The sequence below is a fragment of the Strix uralensis genome, chromosome 6 (genome assembly GCF_047716275.1).
Source record: "Strix uralensis isolate ZFMK-TIS-50842 chromosome 6, bStrUra1, whole genome shotgun sequence".
Classification (NCBI taxonomy): Eukaryota; Metazoa; Chordata; class Aves; order Strigiformes; family Strigidae; genus Strix; species Strix uralensis.
Window position 1 is genome coordinate 37,727,507 of NC_133977.1, and position 25,728 is coordinate 37,753,234.

The window sequence follows — 25,728 nt, forward strand, 5'->3', positions numbered from 1 at the left end:
AAGTCATTACAAATTAATTGTGAGCACACAGTACCATGGAGCTTGTGCCGTGTATTTAGCACTGATAGCTATGGTCCTTGATGGCGAGATGCTTGAGGCTGTCACAGGTGCCTTTTCTTGCTGCTTAGCAATTTTATTCCTCTTTTTCAGTTTTTGCTGCTATTGAAAGAAAAGCTTGCTTTTTTTTTTTTTCCCCAAAGCTCAAGGTTGTACTTCATCTGACTAATAATTGACCATCACTGAGTTGCTTACAGTTCTGGGGCTTCTGCTTTATGGGCCTGTGCCTGTATTTTCAAGGTCTTTGTTCTTATCTCCTGTTGAAGCTGTATGCCATAACAAGAGGCACCTGGTACCCAGCTCTAGCTCACACAGCAAGCTCTCCTAATAATTTCACAAGCATGAGAGGCCATAGCATAGGAACACAGATGACATGAGGCCTGAGGGCTGTTCCTAGCAGTGGCAATACTATTTTTACCAAGCCACTTGGTACAGAAATACATATACCAATGTCTACCAGTCATGCTGTATAAGTTTACTTATGTTTGAGTTCCTAACAAGCTAATAATTAAATACTACTCAATCTGCTGCTACTTTTATGGTGCAGCAGCTTCTGCTTTGGCTCCAGCCAGTTACGGTTTTGTAACTGTGGAGCTAGTGATGAACAGTGCATTCAGCTGATAAACAGTCAAATCCTGACTATCCTGAGGATAGTGTTGTTCCAAGTTTACCTTGAGGAAGTACCACTTCTTAAATAGGTACAGATTGGACAGAGAGCATCAAGCTTTGTATATGTACATATTTATAAAGAGACTTTGCTTAATCTCTTGTAGACAATTATTTCTCCCTTTTAAAAAGTGAAGAGGAATACATGGATATGTGTCACCAAAATCTGTTCACAAAGCATTTTAAAAAAAAAAAAACAAACCAAACAAAAACCTAGCAGTAAACTCTTAAAATGCTGAGAAGCTTGCATCCATGATGTACAGATCAATTTAGCGTTGGGATACCTTCCTGATATGATTCTCAATAGCATGAAGGGTTTTTTGTTGTGATGACATAGGCATGGTAATGTTATCCTCTGTAACTAGTGAAGTGACCAGCTGTTGAGCAGGATTTCATTAAATATAGAACAAAAAATGTGTTTTTAATGAAGTTGTTAGAAATACTAAATGTACTAAGACTGTTAAAATTCTTATGCCTGTGTAAATGGGTGTAAGGTTAGCCATTTTCCAAAGAAATATGCTAATCATTTTTGTTAAGGGTAGAGGCAGTTCTGTTTTAGATTGTGGTATACAAAGGGTGTAACTGGTCTGTGTAAAAAAAAAAAAAAAAAAAACCACAAAAAAAAAACCAAAAACAAAAAAACCCAAAAAACCACAAAACAAACCACCAGTGTGTTGGTTCAGTTGCAGTGAGATTTTGGCTGGTTAGAGTTGAATTTAAGGAATAACATAAAAAAGCTGTTCTTTATTAAAGGTTTTCTTGTCTTGTATGTCTTTTCACTTTCACCCTGTTTTTCACACTTGGCATTTAGTTTTGGTACATTAGCTACTCTCAGTAAATCAGGAGGGATTATCTTCCTAACGGTTTCACAAACAACTTCACAACTATGACATATCAAGTTTCCAGAGGGGTGCTGGAATTATTTCAAGAGTTGTCTTAGAGTGAGACCACCTTTTTTCCAAAGCTTATATAAAAAAAACCAAAAACCTGTCATCCTTTAGAGGCGCATACAAATATATGTTTCCATATCCTCTTTAGATATGACTCCCATTGTGCCTTTTGGAGACTAGGAAAAGGGCTTAATAGTTAACAGGATCAGCTCCTTTGAGAACATTTATAAGGCAAGGGGGAGAATAAGGGAAGTATTCTACCACCTTAAGTTTGGGGTTGGTTTACTTGGTATGGGCAGAGAGATAACTAGTCAGCAGGCACTATCAAACTCCACAAGTGATTACAGTAGACAAATGTATCTTTATTGCTTCAGCTGTTGCTCACTTCAGTTATTAATTTCCTGTCAAAACAAATGCCACAGAGATGTTTCTGTGCTGCTGTCTTCATGCATTCCACATATTGCCTTGATATCTTCTGACCATTGTCCACTTAGATACCAAATAATGAGTCATTATAGGTATGTGGTAAGCATTAACCATGGAATTGTTGTGTAGCAGTCATTGACATCTGTCAAATCTGGGATTAAATATATACTGAAGTCGGTGCAGGTGTGCATCTGGCCATAGAAGTGGTGGGAGGGACAGAGATTTTTCTCCTGTGCCCCTTACAAAGGTCCATGGCCACCAGCAGTGCTGTAAAGTTAATTAGATAAATACATGTTGTTGAGCATTCATCAAGTTGCTATCCTTTGGAGTTGCTTAAATGGCAGTAGAAATAGGGCTGATTTGTGGTGTGTAGGGTTTGGGGGTTGGTGGTTTGTGTTTTTTTTTTTTCTTTTAGCACTTGAAATAATGGGGGCCATTCTTCCATCTGTCAATGCATTTTAATCCTTTCTTATGGCAAAACTTTATTGTTTCCTGTCTATCTTACAGTCTTTGAGTGGATTCAAGGCTTTTTTTCTGTTGATAAACAGAATAGAAAAGTCAACAGCTGTATTTAAGTAGATCATTCTCATAGGTTAGACATACACTGGTTTTTGTAATCATCCTTGTTTCTGTTCTAGAACTTTAAAAAGAAGACTGTGAAATGCTTTCATTATTTTATTGCTGGTTTTAATGTTAATTATGTTCTGCAGGTTTTTTTCCTAAACAACTAGTCATAAAAAAATTTTACACTTGTCTGTTAAAACTTGGTGATGATAGGTTTACTTTCTTATTCAGTGTCTTCCACTTCACAAACAACTGATAATTGGGGAAGAAATATTGACTGTTGTAACAACAGATCTTATTGCTGTAGAGGATGCTGTCAATTCTTACTTGAAATTAAGTCAATGAGAGAGTTAATCTTGACTATTTCAGATTTTTTTTTAAAGTTGTGATGTTGTTTTAAACTATGGAATTTTCTATATTTTATCACACCAGATATTGCAAGAGAATAGTAAAACACTCAGTTTTTAATGAGATAACAATACTCTCCTTTTTAGTCAGCCCAAGAGTGTCCCAAGGCCATGGTTAAATAAACCAAAAGAAGTGAAACTTCCCTCTGCCATTTCTTGGAAAATTAACTTAAGTTTATGGAGAGCAGCATTAAACAGAGTCCTTCATTTTCTCTGTTGAGACCATTCATTTTCTTTATTGAGATATTTTAAGTGTGGAAAAAGTCAGCTCAAGGGCTTTATCATCTTTTTTACTGTACTTGCAATTCATTTTTCTGCACCATTCCTTCTCAAGCAGAAGATGGCTATGAATTGTTCTTTTAGCAATGTAAATGCATGGTACAGTCGCTGCCTTGTCTGCTTTTAGTTGACTATGTAATGTACATTCACTTCTGCAATCAATAATAATCAATAACGCTAAATGCACACGTAAGACATGTTGGAGGGTAAGTGGTCCAAAGGTATTTCTGTCCCTCTGCAGAACTGCTGGTTCAACTGAAAGCAGATCTAAAGGGAATTTTAACAAACAGGGAGCACCGCTAGCAGGCATCTGTGTAATTATCCTATTAAAACAGAGTAACATCTGCATTATCTGTGCAAGTGCAGAATGGAAGGGAACATTATGTTTCCTAATCCTGTCTGGGAGCATTATGAAGTTAAAAGGATAACATTTTACCAAATCTGTGTTTTAACATGATAGGTTACACTTAATTACCTTTTAATTACCTTTCTTCTTGCTGGGTTTTATGCTAAGGACCCTTCCTCTAGCCCTCATCACGGAGCTTTTCTTGCCTTTGGATTGTTTATGCCAGGTTTTATCTTTGAGTTTACCATGAAAAAATGGTCCTTCTGTGTCTTACTTTTCCCTAGTGTGTGAAAAGCTCTGAGAATATTAATTTTATATACAAAAGACATGTTGTAGCATTCAGAAGTATGTGTTTTGAATTTAATTGCAAAAAGCAAACACATTGGACTATGTTTTATGAATAAGGAGTAACTATGCATGGCAGAGGCCACACAGTAGCAAGAGGAGATTATTTCAGCCTTCGGACTGCTTGCATTGTAAGCCAGGAGAGTGTATTGGCTTAAATAATGTAGATTTCTTTTTTCCTCTTTACCCCTGAGGGAGTCTGATTTCCTGATCACCTATCTAGCCATATGCCGTAGCTCTTGCCAGGAACTCTGAGCAGTGTCACTGCCAGCTAAAATTACTTGTCTTCTGAGAACTGAATTATGTTGAGAAATGTCTTAAATTGCTGCACTGGCAATATCACAAAGTTTTGTATACACACACAAAAAAAAAGGTTAAAGCAGCCTTACCTTGAAATTCAACTTAGAAACCTCTTCAAGCATTGAATTTGATCCAGATACTGAGAGGTGTTCTACACCTGCTCAGGCGCATCGCTCCCTCTTTGTTCTCTTTCCAGTGCTTTTCTCAGCTTCTTTGTGCTCTGGCTAGTACAGTACAGTGTTGATACATACAAATTAAACATTCACAAAGACAGCATATTGTCTACTCCTGTTTAGTACCAGTTAGAGTGAAGACCTAGTATAGCTAGTAAAAACTTCTAATACGTTGTGGTAATTATGCTGCTTTTCTTTCCTCTTGCAACAGGATGGAACTGAAATACGGATATACATTGACTAAGGAGTTGGAATAAGACTGAGTCCTGCTCTGTGATATTTATATACCTGGACCATGAACTTGTTGTTTGGCTTCATGCTTTAGGAACCTTTGCAGTAACTGTGTGAAGCTGTTGGGAATCATGGCATTCTCTCCATGGAAGCTGTCCTCTCAGAAACTTGGCTTTTTTCTGGTGACTTTTGGTTTCATTTGGGGAATGATGCTTCTGCATTTTACTATTCAGCAGCAAACACAACATGAAAGCAGTTCAGTCCTGCGTGAGCAAATTTTGGATCTCAGCAAAAGATACATCAAAGCATTAGCCGAAGAAAATAAAAATGTGGTTGATGGGCCTTATGTTGGGACAGTGACAGCGTACGGTAAGTTGTGTGCTTTAGATTACATGATAATCTGATTAAGGTTTTTTCTAAATTGTCCAAACATTTTACTTCATGATGTTGCTCAATTGACAATACTTTGTGCTGTGGATTTTCTGCACAGATGGAGAAAACAATCATCACTTGTAAGTATGAAGTGGGACAAATTTTACATTTCCAGTCCCTTGGAAATGAAGTTGTCTGCTAATTTTTACGACATCTGTCTAGTAGTTATATCTAGTATGCCTCAGGTTATTTGTTAGAACTGAATTTAAAAAAACTTTTTTGCTGTTTTTGAGAAATAGGAGGCTTTCCCGTTTATGTGTCAGTGATCTATGAAATTCCTTGTGGAAGAATTTGCCTTACTGATAAAGTGGAGACCTGCTACATTTATTTCTTCTTCTTTCCGATTTCACTTTTTTGTTCAGTCAATTTACTTAACATTTAAGTTTATTTATCTGGTATAAGATTAAATTAAGCTTAAATATATCATTTGCCTCAGGGTAGAGAACTCTTTTTGTGAGTTTCAGTGCTTTGGCAGTAAGTTTTAATGCTTACTCTCTTCCATTTTGTGCAACATGAGAGGTAAGTTTGTGTGCATGTGTGCGACAAACCACGCAGAAAAGAACAAAGCATATTACCAGAAAATATTATGAAAATAAAAATATAATCCAATTTCAGGCTAGGTGTGTCCCCTTTTCAATCTGATAAGAACACATCATAACACCTTACTTATTTCACATTTTTTAAACTCACCTTCTTTCCTACTTAGCTATGCACTTTCAGGATATCTGGAAGGTTAATGGCTAAATAGTCATCTAGATTTGTTTCCTTTTATAGTTGTCTTAATATTCAGTTCTGAAGAAAGTGGATAGATGTTTTTTGTAGGTTTAGACAGAATAAAGGCTAGGATGCAACAGATAATAGCTGCATCTTTTTCTCTAGTTTTCTCTTAATACTCTTTACTTTTTTGTGCGCATTATGAAAATACCCTGCTAGAAGGTTCTCTCCATGTCTTGTTTGTGTTACCTTTTTCTTCCTTTAAAAAAACCAAGTTTTTGACTGTGTGAATGTGCTTGCCTGTAAGCTTGAGATTATCATCCCAAACATAGCTAACAATTATATCACTTTGTTGCTTAAATAACAAGCCATCCTTATTCTGTAATTTCTACTGATTAGTGACTGCATGTTGAACTATACTGGTATTGTAATCTTCCAAAGCAACACAAGCTAAATAGAGTGGTACTAGATCAATATTTAGATTGAAGAACATTAAGCAAGTAGAGGTCCCTAGAGCATTGTGTGCGTAGGCTTAAACCAAAACCCTGTCTGCTGTGTAGCCATCATCAGTGTCTCATCATCTTATAAGGGTGCTTGATGGTAGGTGAGTTAAAGAAGAAGAAAAAAAAAAACATGCATACAAAACTCCTAAACAATATTTCTCCAGAAATTGAAGGGTAACTGCATTTAATACAGCTAGGTCTGAGGGCACAGGGTATTCTCAAGCTAAATTCCCCCTGGAGCTTGTTGCCTGTGGCATTCATTTCCTGTTCCAAATCCCACTGAGGAATAAGTTGATTGCCACCAAGCAGTGGTCAAGTTCCCTAGGAGAAGTTAAACTGCATTTGAAAGGGGGTGAAATAACATTGTAATGCTTCTGTGAAAGTAAAGCTAAGTTTTGTGTAGAAATTTCAAGTTTCATGGCTGAGAAGAATTTTAAGTTTAAAGACAAGTTTGGACAGGTGTTTTCAATTAAGGAGTCTGAAATGATGTAAAATTAATAGTAATGTATTTATAATATTAAGCAAGGTGCTATGGTAAGTGAATAACACCATATTAAATAATACTTTATGAAACTGAGTAAGATAATTACTTAATAAGTAGGTTGGTTTGTCCTGTTTGGCATACCAAATGATTTGTTGATAGCAAATGATCAGCTTAGCTGCTCAGGAATAAACACATTAATGTCTAATGATAATGGGTAGAAGTTGGTTCACTATTCTATGAAAATCAACACCCTTGATATTTAGCCTATTTATTTCTTTTAATTTTATCCTCTGATTGCTATTAGAAAGCACAGTCATGATTTCCATGTTCAAGAATAAGTTTTAAATTTGCTTGATTTGGCTGCTTTTTTACCCAGCCAAAAGGTTTTCAGTGATTCCTTAAATGTGATTGCACAGCTTGTTCATTTTCTCACTTTTTCTTTCTACCATATATTCACCTGTCAGGTAGGTGGATCAGACATATTCCTTTCAAAAGTTGCAGTCCAAATATACATAGTGAGTGTTAGATTTTTATAGCTGTAAACAGTTCTCCTACAAAAATTATTATGAATCTGTGCTTCTGCCCTCCCCTTCTCAAACTAGCCTCCAATTGCTTTTTTGTTCTGGTAAGCACTCTCTTATATGTTTTGGTATCAGTATTAAAAAATGACAGTGTTTAGCCATTTTTTTTCTTCATGATCTGTGTATGCCTTTATGCTATGTTTCTTCCTAATTGTTTCCTGAATTTTATTTTCTTTTACTACTTTTTTCCTAGATTTTTTTTTCCTCCTTCTTACCATGGTTTTGTTCATGTCCCTGTTCCAGTCTTTCCTTTCCTTTTCTTCTGCACACTATACTGTTTTTACCCCTTTTAAAATAGTCCAGATCATTCGTGCTAAAGATTCCATCTTCTGATCTTTAAATGACAATGGAAAACATAAAGAAAAATATCTACTTTATGGCTCCGTGGAATAAATATAACTCTCTCCTTTTATTTGGAAAAAATAATTATAAGCTTTCTAAAATAATAGCCTTTTCTTATTTACTCTCTCATTTGCACAAGAATTGGGCTAGTCATGGAAAAAAAATAAAGGCAGCACAAATGTGGAAAAAATACAGCTGATGTAGGGGCAGAGGAATCTCTTCAGATGTATGGAGAAATTTTCTATTACAGATCAGAAAGTTATTTGATTCTAAAGTTGGGGAAAGCAGAAAATGTATTATACATATGCACATGTAATTATTTTATGTAATTAAATGGGAAAATAATGCAAATTCATCACACCAAATTCTTTAATCCTGAGACAAGGGTAAATGAACAAAGAACAATAGTTTCTTTCATGTTCTTTGGCTTGTTGCCACTATAATTACACAGTTTAGACTGATAGTGGTCTATTTTTCCCCTCTTGCCCACAGTTCTTTTAGCTTGCCTAACTGTCTATGTTACTTCAAGAAATCTGAACAAAAGGAAAGGGAAAGAAAAAATACCAGAGAAGTCTTTCCAGATTGTCATTTGATATGCAAACTCCTGTTATTGTTTGTCGCCTTCCATGTGAAGGAAGTGCTGTGTCAGACCAAATAGATAGGTAGAGGCAATCACCAACAGACTGAAGGAAAGAAACAGGTGATTTGTGGTGTTTTGTGTACATGACAGAAAGGTTGAACTTAACATTTTTTTGCCAATGCAGTTGTGCACTGTTTGGCATACCAAATGAGATGAAGGAGAAGGTTTTTGTACTAACTCAAAGCTTTCCCTTTTGGGAAGGTGATTTTTATTTCCAGGTGACTGAGCATCTAACAGAGTGTTGCTCTGATAATACTTGAATATGGGTTTAACTTTAGATTCATTATTCTTCAAGCAGTTTCCTATTACCTGACCTATTACAAAGCATGCTTTTTTTTTTTTTGTTTCCCATGTGTGTACTCGTAAATGTGTACACTTCACCTTGAGTATAGGATATGTATGTGAGTTGCCGTGTGCTTTATAAAATATACAGGAAGACAAATTCCATGTCCAAGGAAACTTGTATCTGAGGCTGAACAAATTAGGGAATGTTAGTGCATAGAACTGCTAATGAAAAAGATTTGCGCTGAGAAAGTACCTATATATATTCCAGTCTCATTCTTGTATCTATTTTTGATTCTGTCTGACAGTGTGCATTGCATTATTAAGTAATTTAACTTTTCATTTTCATTTGTAGATTTGAAGAAGACACTTGCTGTCTTGTTGGATAATATCTTGCAGCGCATTGGGAAGCTGGAGTCCAAGGTGGAAAATCTTGTGCTTAATGGAACAGGAGCAAACTCTACCAATAATACTACCACTCCTGCTCCCAGCTTAGGAGCAGTTGAAAAGCTTAATGTAGCAGGTGGGTATGGTAATTGTTTAAAATATTTATGGGCTGTTTAATCTGTATTTTTCTCTCTTGGCCATAACCTGATCTTTCAGTGTTAGATATTTGGTATGTTTTAGAAAACAAAATTCAAAGTCTAGCCTGTATCAATGGCAATCTTGAGTCCAGTGGTCTTTTACAAGCTCAGAGGAAGATTTTCTCCTATGGTAACTTGAACACATTGAAGAAAATCAAATTGCCACCAAAGTGGTATAGTCTACCTTGTTCATAGTAGACGTTTCATACTTTAAATGGTTGCACTTTAGAATGATGAAACCGGGCAGAAGTTTTCTCTCTAAGCCTGATTCCTTGGATTGGTATGAATCTGCTCTGCATTCTACCGTATGCACTTCCTTGATTATTCACTGAAAGAAAACATTTATGTTTGTTGCTGGTTATGGTTTAAAAATGTCCTTCCCTACTCTGCTAAATAGCTCTTATGATTTGACACACAGAGATGACCTGCCTGGTACCCTCAGCTTAAATAAATATATGTTTTAACACATCATTTGAAGTCATTAATTTTGTCTTCAGTGAATGGACTGTTTGCTACCCTTACAACTTCTCAAAGCATTTGAGTCATCCTGTGGTGGTAGAATGGCTTGCTGGCCTCTTTACCTGCATGTCTTGGTTCCTTTAGTGTTCCCAGCTGTGAATGTGGTTGGTGCACTGAATAAATCTTGTTTATACTGCCTGGCCTATTGCCCTGGTTTTGCTCTGCCACCAAGTCTAAACAGGTACTGTCTGTCCTGACCTATAGGAAGGTCTGAGTCTGCCCTGCTAATGATCTTTGCAGTCCCCAAAAGGGAGCAGAGCAGAAGAGTTAGGGCAACTGGGTAAATAGGTTGATAGCTGTGTTCTGAAGTCTGGCCTGTGCTTGGGTTTCCTGTAAAATATTTCTGTTGCAAGGGTGTTACCCTCTTAAATTTGTCAAAACAGAGAAGCAGATGTTGGGTAGGGTAATGCCACTGAAAGGAAGTCTGGGAGAGCAGATGTACCTGGGATTACCTGAGTACAGTACACCAGCAGAGTTGCTGTTAGCTGCTCTGTCCTAACTTCATTTGCCTGTACCAGGATGTTGAAAGCATATTATCTCTTGGTGAGACAGACCTTTATGTCTCTCTTGCCCTGTAGTAAAAATATGTTTATAAGCATTTACAACAGCCCTTGGCAGGTGTGGTTTACTACTGCTTGCCTGTGGTACCTTTTTTTTTTTTTTACCCCTGTGTCTCTTCTCTTGGTTAGACTGAAGGCAGATTAGAAACAAGTAACTGAAGGAGGTGTAGCACCTGCAGACTACTAATTGGGTGAACCGTGTTACTACCACAAGATCTTCACTGGAAGAGCTTCCGCTTCAACGGAGTGTGCTAGTACAGTATTGTCACAGTTTCTGGGCTATGTATAAAATGAAAAACATCCTTGTATATTTTCTTTTTGTAGCTGGGCAAGAGAGAGACTTGATGCTGTTATTTCAATAGATTTGCAGATAATTGGAAGAAGCATACTCATGTGGTTGCTTATAAATTTATAGGCAAAGGATCATTGTTCTTATCTGACCAGGAAACATCTCATCAGTTCTTAGGGTGAACTGAGTTTTGTTTGTTATTCCTGGAGTTTGCTGGATTCACAATTTTAGTACTCACGAGCAACATTTAAGGCACTTGGTAGGAGTTTTCAGTTTGCAGTTTTCATAGCTTTTTGCTGCCTGAGGCTTGCTCTGTGGCAAAGAACACTGTCTTATTAGAGATTCAGTTTTTTACCTTTGACTCTTGGTACACTGTTTAAAATATCTGAAGCAACTGTATTAGACAACAGAAAAACCTTTAGGAAACAGTTTCTTAAGATTTGATTAATGTATTGTTCTGGTGCCTGTTTGGATAATGTTACTGTTCAGGTATCTCCAGGGTACCAATGGGTAGAATAGACCTTGAAGCTAATCCTTGTGTTAAAGTGCTATTATTCATCCATTTAAAGCAGTCAGTGGAAATTCATCTGATCAGAGGCAGCCAAATAGAAATGAAAAACTTGTTTCTACTTCTGTCTTCATAGTAGTTTCCTGACAGCGGCAAACTCTGGAAGCCATATGATTCCAGTAAAAGCATAATATAAATATCTTCTCTGTTAGGAAGGAATTGTTCAGAAAATAAGCTAGGTGAGTAAACATTGTGATTACAATACCAGCTACAGCATTGGTTTTGTTTGTAAATTTTCAACAGCATCCTTTCTTATTGTGCTAGAGCAATTGAGATAATCTGAAAATTTTTGTAGAGAAGGCATTTTGTTACCCAACAGTTTGTCATTTTGCTGGAGTTGAAACGTGTATGTTTACAAACACATGATAGTTCCATTATTTTCTTTATTATAATTTATTCAGCTCTTATGCTATGAAGTGATCGCAGAAAGCAAACATGTTAGGATTACTGTTTCTCTCTTTATCAGTTGTAATATTTTAATGCTGACTTTAGACAAATTCATATTAGCTATTGTTAGTAATTTCACTCTTTCTGTCTGGACCACCTTAGTATATATGGAGCATCCTAACAACATCATGTTTAATATTTTTAGTAATTTTTTTTTTTTAAAGACTTCTTGAGTTTATTTTTTTACAAATCTTTTCTGCCTTGGAGTCGCTGCTTAAAACTCTGAAGTAAATTAAGCATTTTATAGCCTCATTCATCAGTGCAACAGTGCAGTGTCATTAACAGGTTTCCCTAGAAGAGTCCTGCTTCCAGTGGAGCTACCTCATGCGTTTATTATTTTTGGATTGAGCTGTCACAGTACACTGAGACCTGATTCTATAATCTGTATAACCATGTCCCTTTACCTGTGGAAAGCATTCCTGAAATAAATGAAGCTTCATGCAGGCTTCATGCAGGCTCCAGATGCACCTTAGCATCTACTGACACTGCTTGTAAACCTTGGTAGTAAATAGTGGAGTCACTAATCATCCTGAAATCTGCATTTTGTCTTCACTGATCTTGCGTAGTGTACTGTGTGTTTTATACTACCTGAGTAGATACAAGTGATAAAATAAGACATAATAGAATGACAGGAAGGTGATTGTACTGTAAATACTTGTCCCCATTGCTGATTATGATAGGACACAAACTCAACATAATATTTTTATTATAATTGAAAACTAACTACCGTGGCAAGCTAGACTTGTCAATCTGAATGTGCTATGAGCTTTTCTTCATTGTGTGTTTTAAGTATTAGGAACACTTTTGTGGAAAAAAACATAGTATGCTCTTATCTGCAAACGAGGAGGAACAGGGATGATGATGAGTCAACATGTCTTCTCCCAAAGCGTATCTGCAAGTAGAATTTTTTTTATTAGGTACATTGCTGTATTCAGAAAGCAGTCCTAAGAACAGTATCCATATGCTACAGGGAGAGGATCGTGATAATGCAAGAATGCTGGTTTAGTTCCAGGGTCAAGTTACTGAAATCAGTCCAGGTTATGGTTTTATCTGACTTTAATAAACACAACTGGTATGTGACCATGATCCAGATTTATGGATCACAAAATTCTTTTCTGTGAGATTAAGGACACCTGTCCACCTCTTCTGTATAGACAGCTAGAATAATATAAAAAAATGAATATTTATAGTATTAGAATGTGTGGATGTTTTCTTCAGTTCATATATACATTGTTTTTAGCTTAGCTCGGATATGAGTTTGAATGTGACTGTGTAAGTAATCCAGGTAACAGTGAAGAGAATATATGTTGAGAAATGGTTGTAGGTTGCAAAGTGGTTGAAAAATCAATTTGTTTAAGATGCTGACATTTCTCAATGAACTGAGGTCAGAGGGTATTTAATTTTTGCCCAGTATACATCTCGATGGCAAAATGTCTGTTGGTCCAGGGAAGTTCTTATTTATAATTAATCAACTTGCAAGGTTACTTCTTCTAATGCACTACATGTGAGCTAAAACCACCCTTCAGTCACCACAGTCTTCTTGCCATTGCAACATGGAATCCAATGAAGAAAAAAAAAAAATTATGTGTTCTTTTTGATATTTTTAATATTCTTTTGGGTATGTAGATATCTAGACTTTGAGGTTGGTCATTGCAGCTGCCTGGGCAAATAAATTTGAGTAGCTCATGTTCCCCTGAGGAACAGATTTGCTCTGTGCTAGTGGGCAGCAGTTGCCTGTAACTGGATGACAGTTAATAAAGGAATACACAGTCTTTGCAGCCTTACGGGTGTAAAAGCAGATGAACCGGATGGATGAGAAAAGACCTAATAATAATGAGTTTTGTAGCTTCTTTTAACACAACTGTAACTACTGTTTCTAACCAGGATGTCATCTGAAGGGCTACCAAATGTCTTCTGAAACTTTTATCAGCAACTTCTGTAGGTTTTCCTGGTGAATAAATGATAGCACCAGTAGCAGAAAGATGAAGTAGGACAGTTTCTTGAAGAAAAGATATTAGGGAAGTACCTGGCTATCAAAAGATACTTCTTTTTAAAAACAAAAAAAAAAAAAAAAGAGCAGTGTTCAACAAACCAGGATGTAGTCTTGACTGTGGAAAGCATTAGGCAATGTGAGCCACAGAGTTTGGGGAGGTCCAGGTAAGTGTTGGACCAGGAGGTGTTATAACCTGAAGTATTATGCTAAAATAATCCATTATAAATTACTTCATGAAGGAATGAGCAATACCTTCTCGGAAAGCGCCTGTCAGCAGAGGAAGAAGGAGGCACTGGCATGGGAAATAATCAAACTGTTTATCAGTTTGGAAAAATTACCTATCTTTGTTTTAGGGTTATTAACACAGCCAGAAGTTGAATAATCTCTGGCCAAACAGTAGTCATCATGGCTATTTATGCCTTGTAACAGCCTAATAGAAATGTTTGTGTCTTCCTAAAAACAGTTTTGATAAATTTTTAGCCTGTGCTTTGACCACTGTAGCCTGAACAAGCAATTTATATGATTATTTGGTATTACTTGATACAGAGCCTGTGACGTTCTTTCAGTGAGTAGACTCTTCATTACCATACTGAAACCTGAGATATGCTGGTAGTTGGAGATCACCTAGCATAAGTAGAACATATTCTTTGACTAAGATTTATAATTGTACTTTGGGCAGACGTGCAAACATCTAAGAATATGAGTCTGTTTAAAATTTAAGGGCTGTTTGGAAATAAAGTTATTCATCACTTACAAAGGTCTCTTCAACAGTTATGCTCCTTATTTGGCGAGACATGGAGAATTTTTTTTTAAATTGTTCCACCTCTGCTGTCAAGTGTGGAGTAGAACTGAGACGACAGTGGCGAAATCTGCAATGGAAAATAGCGCTCTATGGTGGTGTGTAGAGTTTTTGGCAGATAAAAGGATCTGAAGAAAATCCATCTGGATTATGCTCGTTCATAATAAGAAGGTGATAACAGTTGGTAGCAGGAAATGTTGAGGATTTAGCAAGGACTGTAACTCAGCTGTCTCTGAAGTAGGTGGACTCAGAATTCTATTTGATTAATTTTTTAGTTCCTATTTAGAGACCAGAAATCTCTCTGCCTTTTCAGACTCTCAGACAACTAGCATTGTTAATTTATATGTAGACTGTACTGTGTATTCATATCCTTAGTGTGTTTATGTTTCATGTTTGTAGCGTGGCACTGCACCTGGTTTCATTCTCTGAAGTTAGTTTTGCAGAACTTTTATTGAGGGAAGCCCAAGAGCAAAACAGGTTCTCTTCTCTTTCGGGTTGTGTGAAAGAATAATAGAGCATGAGCTCTTAGTATCATAAATATCTTTAATCCTAATCTCAAAGGAGCTGAGGGTGGAACCTCTCTGCTAGAGGGTGAGGCTGCATAGATGATGTTAAAAAGCAAAGCCGTGGAGCACCTTGGGTAGTTTGAGTGGGAGGTTAGGTGTTACTTTTTTTTTCCCCCCTCTTTAGATCCATGTGTAAAATCATAACCATACTTTCCTTCTTCTCTCCTCAAAAACATCAAACAATCTGGTTGTTTTGATACTGACAATTTTCAAATGCTTTTTCAGAATCTCCATTTTGTTTATGCAAAGTGTGAATTAATAGTAAAGATACTTACAAGGCTTCAGCTGATTGGTTTCAGAAGCAATAAAGTCCTCTTTTCTTCTCTCTCTCTCTCTCCTCTGTCTTTATTTGTCCAAGTTGTATCTGAAGAGCTTTTAAGATATTTGGTAGCCATCCTTTCTGCATTTGTGGGAAGTAATGTATTCCCATACGCACAAGAAAGTATTAATCTAAACCTTGGGTGCCTAGCAGATAAAGAGTTTTTGTCAACCTTTGGGACAGGAAGCTTTGAGCTACTGCCACAAGCAACACCCCAGGTAAACTTAAAGTTGCTGTTTTGGAGATAATTAAATGTAAATGGGGAAATATGAAACCATGGCGCTTTCAAGCAGAGCTTGTCTACATGGCTGCTTCAGTTGTAGATGAATCCTTGCTTGCATGTGACAGGCACAAGATCAGTTTGGTTTAGGCCACTTGGCTTTTAAAAGCTGTGCTTTTCTGAGATAACTATGAAAGAAATCCTTGATTTTTGTGGGACAGTATTGCAGTAAGCATATTTCATTGGATAGGGCAATCTGCGTGCACAAACATGATCAAAGAATCAGTCGTTTTCTTCGTGTGATTTTTTTTTTTTTGGTAAGCAGGGGCTTTGGGGTTTGTGTGTTGTGGGTTGGTTTTTGGTTTGGGCTTTGTTTTGGGGTGGTTTTTTTACTGAATTGTAAACTCTTGCTGTGTTCTTCTGGCAGCTATGGGAAAAAACTTGATTTGAGCGAGCTAAAACTGTTTCGATTCCTCAGACTTTAAAACACTGCTAAATAATAGTGGTATTAATTCCGAATATGCATGTTGCAAAATGATTTTTTAAAAATAAAACTGTTGATTTAAAGCAAGGGCCAAGATGTTCTGAGGCCATTGTCATCACTCCACTGTGCTTGTTCAGTGAAAAGCTAAATTTTTGATAAAGTGTTATTATCTAACACCTCAGATAGTATAACTGCACCGAAAACTGTGCCAGACTGGTTGTTTACAAAATGTTCTTTTGCCTTGAAAAGTGTTGCTTTGGAAGATTTTAATTGTGTCTCTTTGATCCCATAAAAATGAGCAAGTGGTGAAGGTTCATGTCAAATCCTCCTCCACACCCCTCTTGTACATAGATGATACTTGCAGAACTCTTTCTAAGACTAAGAATGGTTAAGTCAGGTTGCTGTATGTAGCACTGCTCAGTGAGGGAGAGTATTTTTGGTGTATGTTGAAAGTTTCCATAGCTTTTCTGCCTTATGCATTAACTTGTTCTGCTGTATTGACTGTTGAGTTATCTTTTAACAACTTTAGTGTTAACATCTTTAAAGTCACTCATTAGGATGCAGACTTCAGTATTTACTTGTCATTTAAGACATGATGGCTTGGATGCCTGTCAGATATCTGGCATTTTTTGTGAATATGTAGCAAGGCAGCCTGACAAGTCAGCTTTGGCAATGCTGCAAGCAGACTTTTTATTTAATGTTATTATGGTGAGAATGACCTTTGTCATGGTATTTCCGTGTCCTCCTTCCTAAAGACTTGGGATTGACACACTGAAGCCTTTTAGGTGGGGAGGAAGACTCAGGTAACTTCATGATCAGTTGATTTCTTTCCATGGCTCTCTTTCCAATGAACTTTGTTACACATATAACAGCCTCATTAGTTTTAGCAGTCTGCAACCACAATTCACCCCATAGTTCCGTACTTGCAGAGACAAACTAGATTAAAAAAAGCTAAGATATTGTGTATTATTTTGAATTTCTGATGCTGTCTTCCTGTCTTAAGAGGACTACAGCAGGCTTTTCTTCAGCTAACATAGTATGTACAAGGTTCTGTATGGTCATGCCTTAAAAAACAAACTTCTTGTCCCCACAGAATATCTGTGTGTACCAGATGTAATAGGATGGGGGCTGCACTGGTTCTAACAGCCAAGATTATGGATTTCTGAGGGTGATGCTTTGCTTTGACTCATATTATTGTGCCTTAATCATTGTATTCTTTTTCCACACTGTATATAATACCAAGCAGTTTTTCCCATTTTGCTATCCATTTGCCTCTCACAAAGGCAGTAGCACGATGCTGGGGAGAATTGTGTGTTTTCAAGCCTCACTATTGCAGCACAGTGTAATGACTGTGCAGAAGACCACACGTGAATATTTTCTGCTGCAGTGCTAAGCTGTATTAGTAATGCTGAAGGGGTCTGTTAGTGGTCCCCTGGGCTGCATTTTGATTAACCACTTGACTACTACTTGAATTCTCCTAACACTGCATTGATTACAGTAGCGTTAATGGAACACAGCAGCACAGTTGGTGTGAGGATGGACTAGCAGTAGAAAAGTTAATTTTCTTTAAATCATGCCAATGCTTTGCTACTGAATTTTCTAAAATGTTAGTAGAAAGCATTTTGTACTCTGCATTTAAAATCTTGAAACCTTTAGCTCATTTCATTGAATATGTTGATAGTGTTGATATGTTGACACTGCAAATCCTCTCTTTAAAGAAATCTTACCAGCTGGAGATGAAAAATATGAATTAAATTGAGAATGTGTTAATTAGTGGGAGAAGGGAAAGGAGACCTTAAACAAGCCAACCAGTCCTAACTACAGTGTTGTGTCTAAGCATAGATACCAGATTTCAGAATTGAAATAGAAACAAGAGAAGGATTCCATGAAGTAAAGTAAGAATATATTAATGATCAAAACCAGAAAGAGAACAAATAGAGGTAAAATTGGTGAATAGACTTGATCAGATGTGATTGCTCTGTCCTTTTCATACTAAGGACATTTCTGATTTTATGAGCTTTCCTGATGGGAAACACTTTTGAGTTGAGCTATTACCTGTGCTATATATCATCAAAAGATATTCTAATAAGCTTTTTTGTACTAGTCTGAAAAATTTGAGTTTTAGCCTCAAGGTTCCAAAGTATATAAAGTTTTGTGTCATGTTAAATTCTAAGATCTTTCCATTCTCTGAAGAATGAAGAGTTGGCCCTTAGCAGACTAGATAGGCTGCTGGAGTCACAGTTTGCAATTTCAGCAGTATTGTGGCTTTTTCATTTGCTTTAACCAATATTGCTATTTTAAAACTTACAACAAATAGAATACCTATCAAACAACAGTCACTGTTGAGTAGCTAATTATAACTGTTACTCAATTTACTGGCTTAGTGGATTATTTCTAGACTGCCTAACTGTCTGCTGGATAAAAATTGAAGCAGAATTTTTTTAGCCTGTTACAAAGCACATTATTTGAAGGATGTGCAATATAGGAAAGGGACAAAATATGTATGTAGCACTCACTATTGCTTATTTTTGCTGTTTTGTTAAAGAGTAACAAGGAAGCAAACAAAAAAAATCAATTCCCTATCACAGATTGTGTTTTTAATCACATAATTCTTTCTTGGGTGTTGTAGAGCTTCTCTAAAACAGACAAAACTTGGGGACATGAAGTTTAATTGCAAGAGACAATTAAGACCAGTAGCTGTGAACTGGGGTTTAAAGAGAGCGGTGTCAAAGGCATGGGGTTTTAGCTGATATAGTTGCTCATACAGAGCGACAAGGAAGAAGTATCTTTTCCAGTTGAAGGTTAGGTGGCTTAGCTTAAATCTGCCAAGTCATTCATGCTAATGTGCTAGACTTTGCACTGAAATAACTGATGATTGTTCACAGGTTCAGCACCTGCTGTGCACTAACGATCTCTGATGCAGAGCTGTGTATCTTTGAACAGCCACAGGCATTTGCGACGTGAACATATGGTTCCTTTCTAAACATGGGGATGTAGTTTGTTAGTTATATATTGAATAACCCATGACCTCACAAACAGACCACTGTATTTAAAGAGTTCTCTTAAATCTAGATTGGTGTTTTATCAATACTTTCTAATTTTTCCAGGATAATCTCTAACAACTGTGTGCTCTTAGGTTTATAAGATGCTCACATTCATATTTTCAATTTGTCAGTGAATTGACTTTTAATGTAAGATCATATGAGATAAATTTTTAATAATTATGTCTTTGCACAACAGCAGTCAAGAGGAGATAAGCTGCGTATGACTTCAAAAACAGGTGTCTAGAATAGAAATTAATATCATGGCTCACACAAAGCTTAAAAGAAAAAAGTGTGTGCATTAACTACTGTTGCTTTGTACTGACTTGACAGTTGCTGTATTTCTAACTTTTTTGGCTGTAAGTTCTAAGTTTTGGCTGGGAAAAGAGATCTCAGAACTTGCATTTTAAATTAAATAAATCCTAATTAAGGATAAAAATCCTCATGGTTTCTCAAATAATGTTTTCCAGCAAAACTAACTTTAATGTCTGGCTTAATGATATATTTTTCCCCTTCAGGAAAGAACTATCCAGCATGAATTTGGTAACAGCATAATACATTTATCCAGATGTTTTTAACAAGAATCTTCATAAGATACTGGGATTTGGGTTTTTTCAACATCTTCAAAACTAGTTGTATTTTAATACTTGCTTTCTGTGGTTTGGAAGACCCTGGTGTGTAGATCAGCGTCATGGTTTAACCCCAGCCAGTAACTAACCATCACACAGCTGCTCACTCACTCTTCCCCCCCCCGCCCCATCCCACTCGGGAGGGACTGGGAAGAGTAAAACTTGGGAAAACTTGTAGGTTGAGATAAAGGCAGTTTAATAAGTAAAGCAAAAGCCACGCACACAAGCAAAGGAAAACAAGGAATTCACCACTTCCCATCAGCAGGCAGGTGTTCAGCCATCTCCAGGAAAGCCAGGCTCCATCTCGCATAACAGTGACTTGGGAAGACAAACGCCATCACTCCAAATGTCCCCACTTCCTCCTCCTTCCCCCAGCTTTATATGCTGAGCATGATGTCCTATGGTCTAGGATATCCCAGGGTCAGCTGTCCCGCTATGTCCCCTCCTAGCTCCTTGTGCACCCCCAGCCTCCTCACTGGTGGGGTGGTGTGAGAAGCAGAAAAAGCCTTGACGCTGTGTAAGCAGTGCTCAGCAGTAAAGAAAACATCTCTGTGTTATCAGTGCTGTTTTCAGCACAAATGCAAAACATAGTCCCCTGCTAGCTACTATGAAGAAAATTGACTCTGTCCCAGCCAAAACCAGTACAATCAGCATCCCCAGGGTTCCACTTGCTTCATCTCCCTTGTCTTTGTGATCCATTCAAAAGTGTAAAGTGTTGAGGTTGGTCCCGACTGTCCATGTGATGTGCAAGATTTGTTCCCCTCTGGATTCCTCTTTAAGAAGAGCCAGCTCTTAGTTAGCATGGAATATCAAAGCATATACATGAAAAAGGAGTGAGCTAATTTTGGCAGTATGGGCCCACTCTGAGCTGGAGACACACTAGGGAATACTGTCCTACCATCACTGCTTCTGCTGGTCCAGCTGTGCAGCAAGGTTTGATGAGGGCAAGCTGGACTGTTAATTTGTAGCTATGAATTTGTATTTAAAGAAGCTGCTTGCAGCTTCCTTGACTTTAGATATTTTACATGGATGTTTTCTATTTATAACTGTAGTTCAGAAAAGCTAGTTTAGTAAGGATGGGGAAGGGAGCCTTTTTGTTGCCCACAGGCTACTAGCTGTTACCAATGCACACCCTCCATGCCTAGTGAGCAGCTAGAGGAGCAGAAATGTAATTCTTCATACAGGTTCTGATCATTAAGGAAGAAAAAAGTTGGAAGGGCTCTTTCTCAACCTAGAACTCCCACTGACTATGGCCAAGAAGGGGTTCAGCTTCAGTGCAAGTAGTTCACTGGAACCATCGAAACTATTCACAAGTGAATTCAGACTTTTGCATTTAATTCTCAGGCTTATGTGTGGAAACCAGTATGTTCCCATACTGACTTGCCCATTTCTGCAGGCAGTGTGTTGCTTTGGACAACCTTCTTGGTGAAGATGGGTTTCCAGTCTGATTACATCAGCTAACTTCCTATTTCCAGGCACGAAGGGAAGATTGCTCGTCTAGGGGGTACTCGGATGGAACAGAGCTTTTCTCTATTGCTTCTTATGTTCTTTCACATTCATTTCCTCTTATATGCATATATTGTTACACTTGGTTCAGCTCTGGATAATACTTTATGTAAATTCTTTCATGGGACAGTTTGTATTTAAGCTTTATAGAATTGCCTTTGCTATGCTATTGCCTGATTAGTAGTTGTGAATGAAGGAAGTCGAAGTTGATACAGGTGTTTGGGATAGATCCATGGTAAGGCTGAGTGGGAAAATGGAGTGGGGAGCTGGTGAGCAGGTGAAGCATTTTCAGAGTCTGTAAGGGGGGAAAAATGATGTTAACGTTTTTGAGGAAGGTGAATCCTAGGAGTGTTTACTGTTGCTGTCAAGGAAGGGGAAAGATGTTGGGTACTATTTGAAATACTACTAGAGACATTAATACTTCACCAAGCATTTCAATGTGGTTAGAGGTGATCATGGTGGGCGTTAGTGTTCTGTGTTCCCTATACATATAGATTGTCCTGGAGAGATCAGTATGCTCTTTGTATGTAAATCATCCCCATGGAAGAGCAAGAGTGGGACTGCTCTGGAAAAGCCCTAGTGCAGCTGGCTCCAGGAGAGACCAGAAGCCTGAGAAAATCTGTAGCTTGTACCAACATAAATGTCTGCCTTTTGCTTTTTACTTTTTCGAATGGGCAGGAACAGGGAGAGCTGGGAGGGTTGGCTTTCTGCTTGGAAAGTATCTGTATGTAGTACTGCCACAGCTGCTCTGAGCTGTTGAAGTGTGTGGCTGGTGCAATACGTGACTGTTGGAAGATGGCAGTTTTTATTCTTGCAAGCAAATCTTGCAAATACAGGGGTCCTGTAGAACCTTGGGAACAATGAACACTAGCCAAGATCACTGCCCATCTACAAAAACACACTTGCATGCAGAAAATGTGTTTACACATGACAAAAGCAAACAGGTATCTAGACTACAGTTGTGTATCTACCAATAATGAGGCCATTCTCTGTATTTTGTGGTTTTTTTCTCCATCTTTCCTTTCTTTGACAGGTCACAAGATACCCATTAAAATGCAATATGGTATAAGTCATACACCTAGCACACTAGGTATTTATGTTGTAAAACAGAGTTATATTTTGTGCTTATGTATTACCCTGTACTTAAAAGGACTTCAGAAGAAGAGAAGGTTTGCTTGACTGCTAACTTTCTGAAGTAGAAAACCATCATATGATAACATAGTTAGCTTGAGATAGAAGACATTTTTTTTATTTTAAATGATGAAGTTTGGTGGATCCTTCATGTTGGCGAGTTACACCTTCCAATCAACAGAAAGAGCAGAATAGCAGCTTTTGAGTACTTTTGAAGAATAAGGAACTGAAGGAGTCATATTAAGTCTAAGGAGGAATGACAATCTCGTAGAGGAAGATTATTTAGCCCAGAGCAAGCAGTGCAAAGGCTGTATGTTACACTTTAAGTGTCTTTGCTAGGCTGTGCCACTGGCACCTCCTGCAGCTGCAGTCCCCAGGGGACTGTCATTCCCACCTCTGCTTTGCTTCCTCTGTAGTGCCGATCAAAGTTTCTGGTTTCAAGTAATACTTTTGGGCAAGAACTATTTTTAACTGATTTCATATCAGTGATCCAGCCAAGAGTCAAGTGAGTGGTAGAGCTGGCCTGGCGATCAGTGGGTAGTGACTGAGGAAGTGTACCCCTTAAGAAAACACTGTTGCAGAGGAAAAGGTATGTGGAAATGTATGTTGAATACCATTAATAATACCTTCTCTTTAAGGGTTTAATAGATATCTCTTGCCTTTCTGAAAACTGGTAATTACAGTTAGTTGGTTCTATATATAGTAGCTATGGGGGGAAGCAAGAAAACCTTTGAGCATGACAAGTATAACTGAAAATTGATAGGAAGACTTGTTTGACTGAATAGAATTGCCCAGACATTCTGAATTTTCAACCCTAAGTTTGTTATGATGCTGAAAGTTGAACTTCCCCCGTGGTTGAATTGCACCTCTGGTGTTATGTAATAGATTTCAGATGTCTTTTATGTTTTAGGAAGATCTGAATTTGACATGCCTTTTGAAAAGCTCTGTACTTACTTTGTATTCAAGCTTATGAGTTTGAAGGGGAAAAAAAGCTCACAGTTTAGACCATGAAGCTCTTCTAATGGCATTATATTGATTACCGAAAATTGCTATAATTTTAACTATGCCTTTTTTTGGTTTAAGGTAGGTTTGTTACTGTTTGATCTCAAAGCACTGATTTCAGTGTGATTCAAGTGGAAGGTCTGATCCCTGAACTGTAGTAAAGCAAAAAGTCCTATTGTTATCTAGCTGTACTGGCTGAATTTAGAATATAATTTAAATTGTTGATATCTGTATGCATGCTCTGGGTGTTCTTGGAGCAGAAATCAGAGCTGTAGATGTCAGTGGTCTAGTCTGCAAGAATCCTATAAGGATAAGAAGATAGGGAGAATATTTTTAAAGTGCTTATTGATTTGAAATTACAAAGTCATCTTAAAAACTACTTTGCTTCAGTGTTATTGTCATTGACAGTACAGCTCAGGTTGTCAAATTGCTGCTGCTGTTGCAGAGACTGCCAAATAAGTGTCGTCTTCCTGGCATGATTCTTCTTTCCCCATCCACTCCATTTTGCAATGCTTCACTCACATTTCAAGTTTTATCTTTAAAAGATATTTGAGAAAAAATGGAAAATATTCAGATAAATCAGGAGGTGTTTTTTGTATATAATACAACATTCTAACTTTTATCCACTGATCTTGTCACTACTCTAATGCTGCAGCCTTTTTTCTTCTGAGATCTCTAATCAGCATATTCTGGGTGAAGTCGTGCAGTGTAACTGCCATAGCATGAAGTGTTCCTAGGCTGATGGATGGCTGGCTTTAATGATCTTGATTCATGCCCATGGGAAAAGCCAGAAATGATGCAGGTATAATTTAGATAACTCTGGGATGAACTGCCTAAATTGAAAACCTTATCATTCGCTGCCTTTGGCAAGATTCTCTATACCACGTTAATCATTTTTCTTGCCTTAAAGGTCTGTGTTAGAGGGTTCTTCTAAGTTCTTAGAAGAAAATCCCATCCTGGAATTGATGTGGTAACGTCCTTTAAACCTGCTCCTTTTTCCTTGGCTCATGGGCTGGAAGTGTTGCTCTGTATTACACTCTTCAATGTGTTCCAAAAATCTAGCGTGATAAAATATTAAAATAGGCAAAAAAGAAAAAAAATCTTGGGAGACCATAGGAAATATTTCTCATGAGATGTGATGTAGTGCTACTCAGTTGTAAGATTATATTGCAGCATTATTAATTGGGTCATATTATCTGATGCCAAATTTTGGATCATGGGTACTTGATAAAGTGGTAACAGAACTTGAAAAACTAGTTTTTATGTTTAAGAGCAATATATAACTTACAAATGTTTGACAATTGGAAGCAAGTTGTTGCAATTTAGTAGTTTTAAGCACTGATTAGTTGATTAGGAAGATATTTTGCTTTTTATTATTCTCAGAATGGATTGGCTTAATTTTTAGGTCTTCATAGACCAGTTTTTGTAATTCAGCACTCTTACCGCAAGTCAGAGTTGAAATCTATGCAACAATTTTCTTCTATAGTCAAAAAAGAGCACACTGAGTTTTAATGTTGTAACAAATATTGCACAGTACCTCTCTTCAGTCAGTTTGGATTGTGGATTCATGAAAATAAAAGGAAGGATTCATTAGGTTATCTGTCAGAACTGTAAAATGAAATTCAGTTATGGTCTATGTTTCTCTTTAGATCTCATAAATGGAGCCCAAGAACAGTGTGAATTGCCTCCTATGGATGGTTTTCCTCACTGTGAAGGGAAAATAAAGGTAAGTGAACTGTTTTTAATCTTATTATGTGTGTTCTATTAAAAACTGAATGTATGTTGCAATAGGTCACTACTCAGGCAATGGGATAAAACAAGAACAACTGGGTCAAAAAAGAGGATATTTAGGAGTGTCACTACAGCATTGCTTACCTCAAGTGTTTAATACCACTGCTGCAGACAAATAGAATGTCATCCTATTAAGACAGGAATAAAATGCCATATTATATTAAAATGCTATATTATTTAATAAAATGCTTGTCTTGTTATTTAGAAATTTGCTTCTCCTTTTTGAAAAGCTCTGTTTTCTTCCCCATTATGAGTCATTTGGCATTCCCTTACCCCAGAACTGGGATTCTGTGTATACCTCACTGCAGCCCTTCCTCTGTTTCAGCAAGACATTTGTTTATACTTCTTTCCCCTCTTTGCCAATAGCTCTGTCCAGTTCCTCCCTTCCCCTTTTCTGTTAAAGGCATTCTGCCTCTTCTGCTCACAAGCTAGGCACCGCACTAAGAGTGCAACCAGAACTTTGGGGGTCACAGCTGATTCTGCATAAACCCTATATTTTACTAATAATGCAGTTTGAAAGGCCAAATATTGAAAGCCATCAGACTTAGGTTGGAAAGGGAAAACAACAACAAAAAAGCCCAGCCAACAACAACAACAAAACCAAACAAAACAAAACAA

General features: G+C 37.3%; 1 protein-coding gene across 5 annotated transcripts in view; it reads left to right on the forward strand.

Annotated features, from left to right (window-relative positions):
* The window catches only part of MGAT5 (alpha-1,6-mannosylglycoprotein 6-beta-N-acetylglucosaminyltransferase), a 135,903-nt gene that overhangs the window by 44,427 nt on the left and 65,748 nt on the right, over positions 1-25,728 (forward strand). For all 5 annotated transcript variants that reach the window (XM_074873713.1, XM_074873710.1, XM_074873711.1 and 2 more), the window contains 3 exons: positions 4,665-5,053; positions 9,018-9,185; positions 24,969-25,045. In XM_074873713.1, the coding sequence (XP_074729814.1) occupies positions 4,816-5,053; positions 9,018-9,185; positions 24,969-25,045 (483 nt within the window). In that variant the 5' untranslated portion in view covers positions 4,665-4,815. The remainder of the gene's footprint in view (positions 1-4,664; positions 5,054-9,017; positions 9,186-24,968; positions 25,046-25,728) is intronic.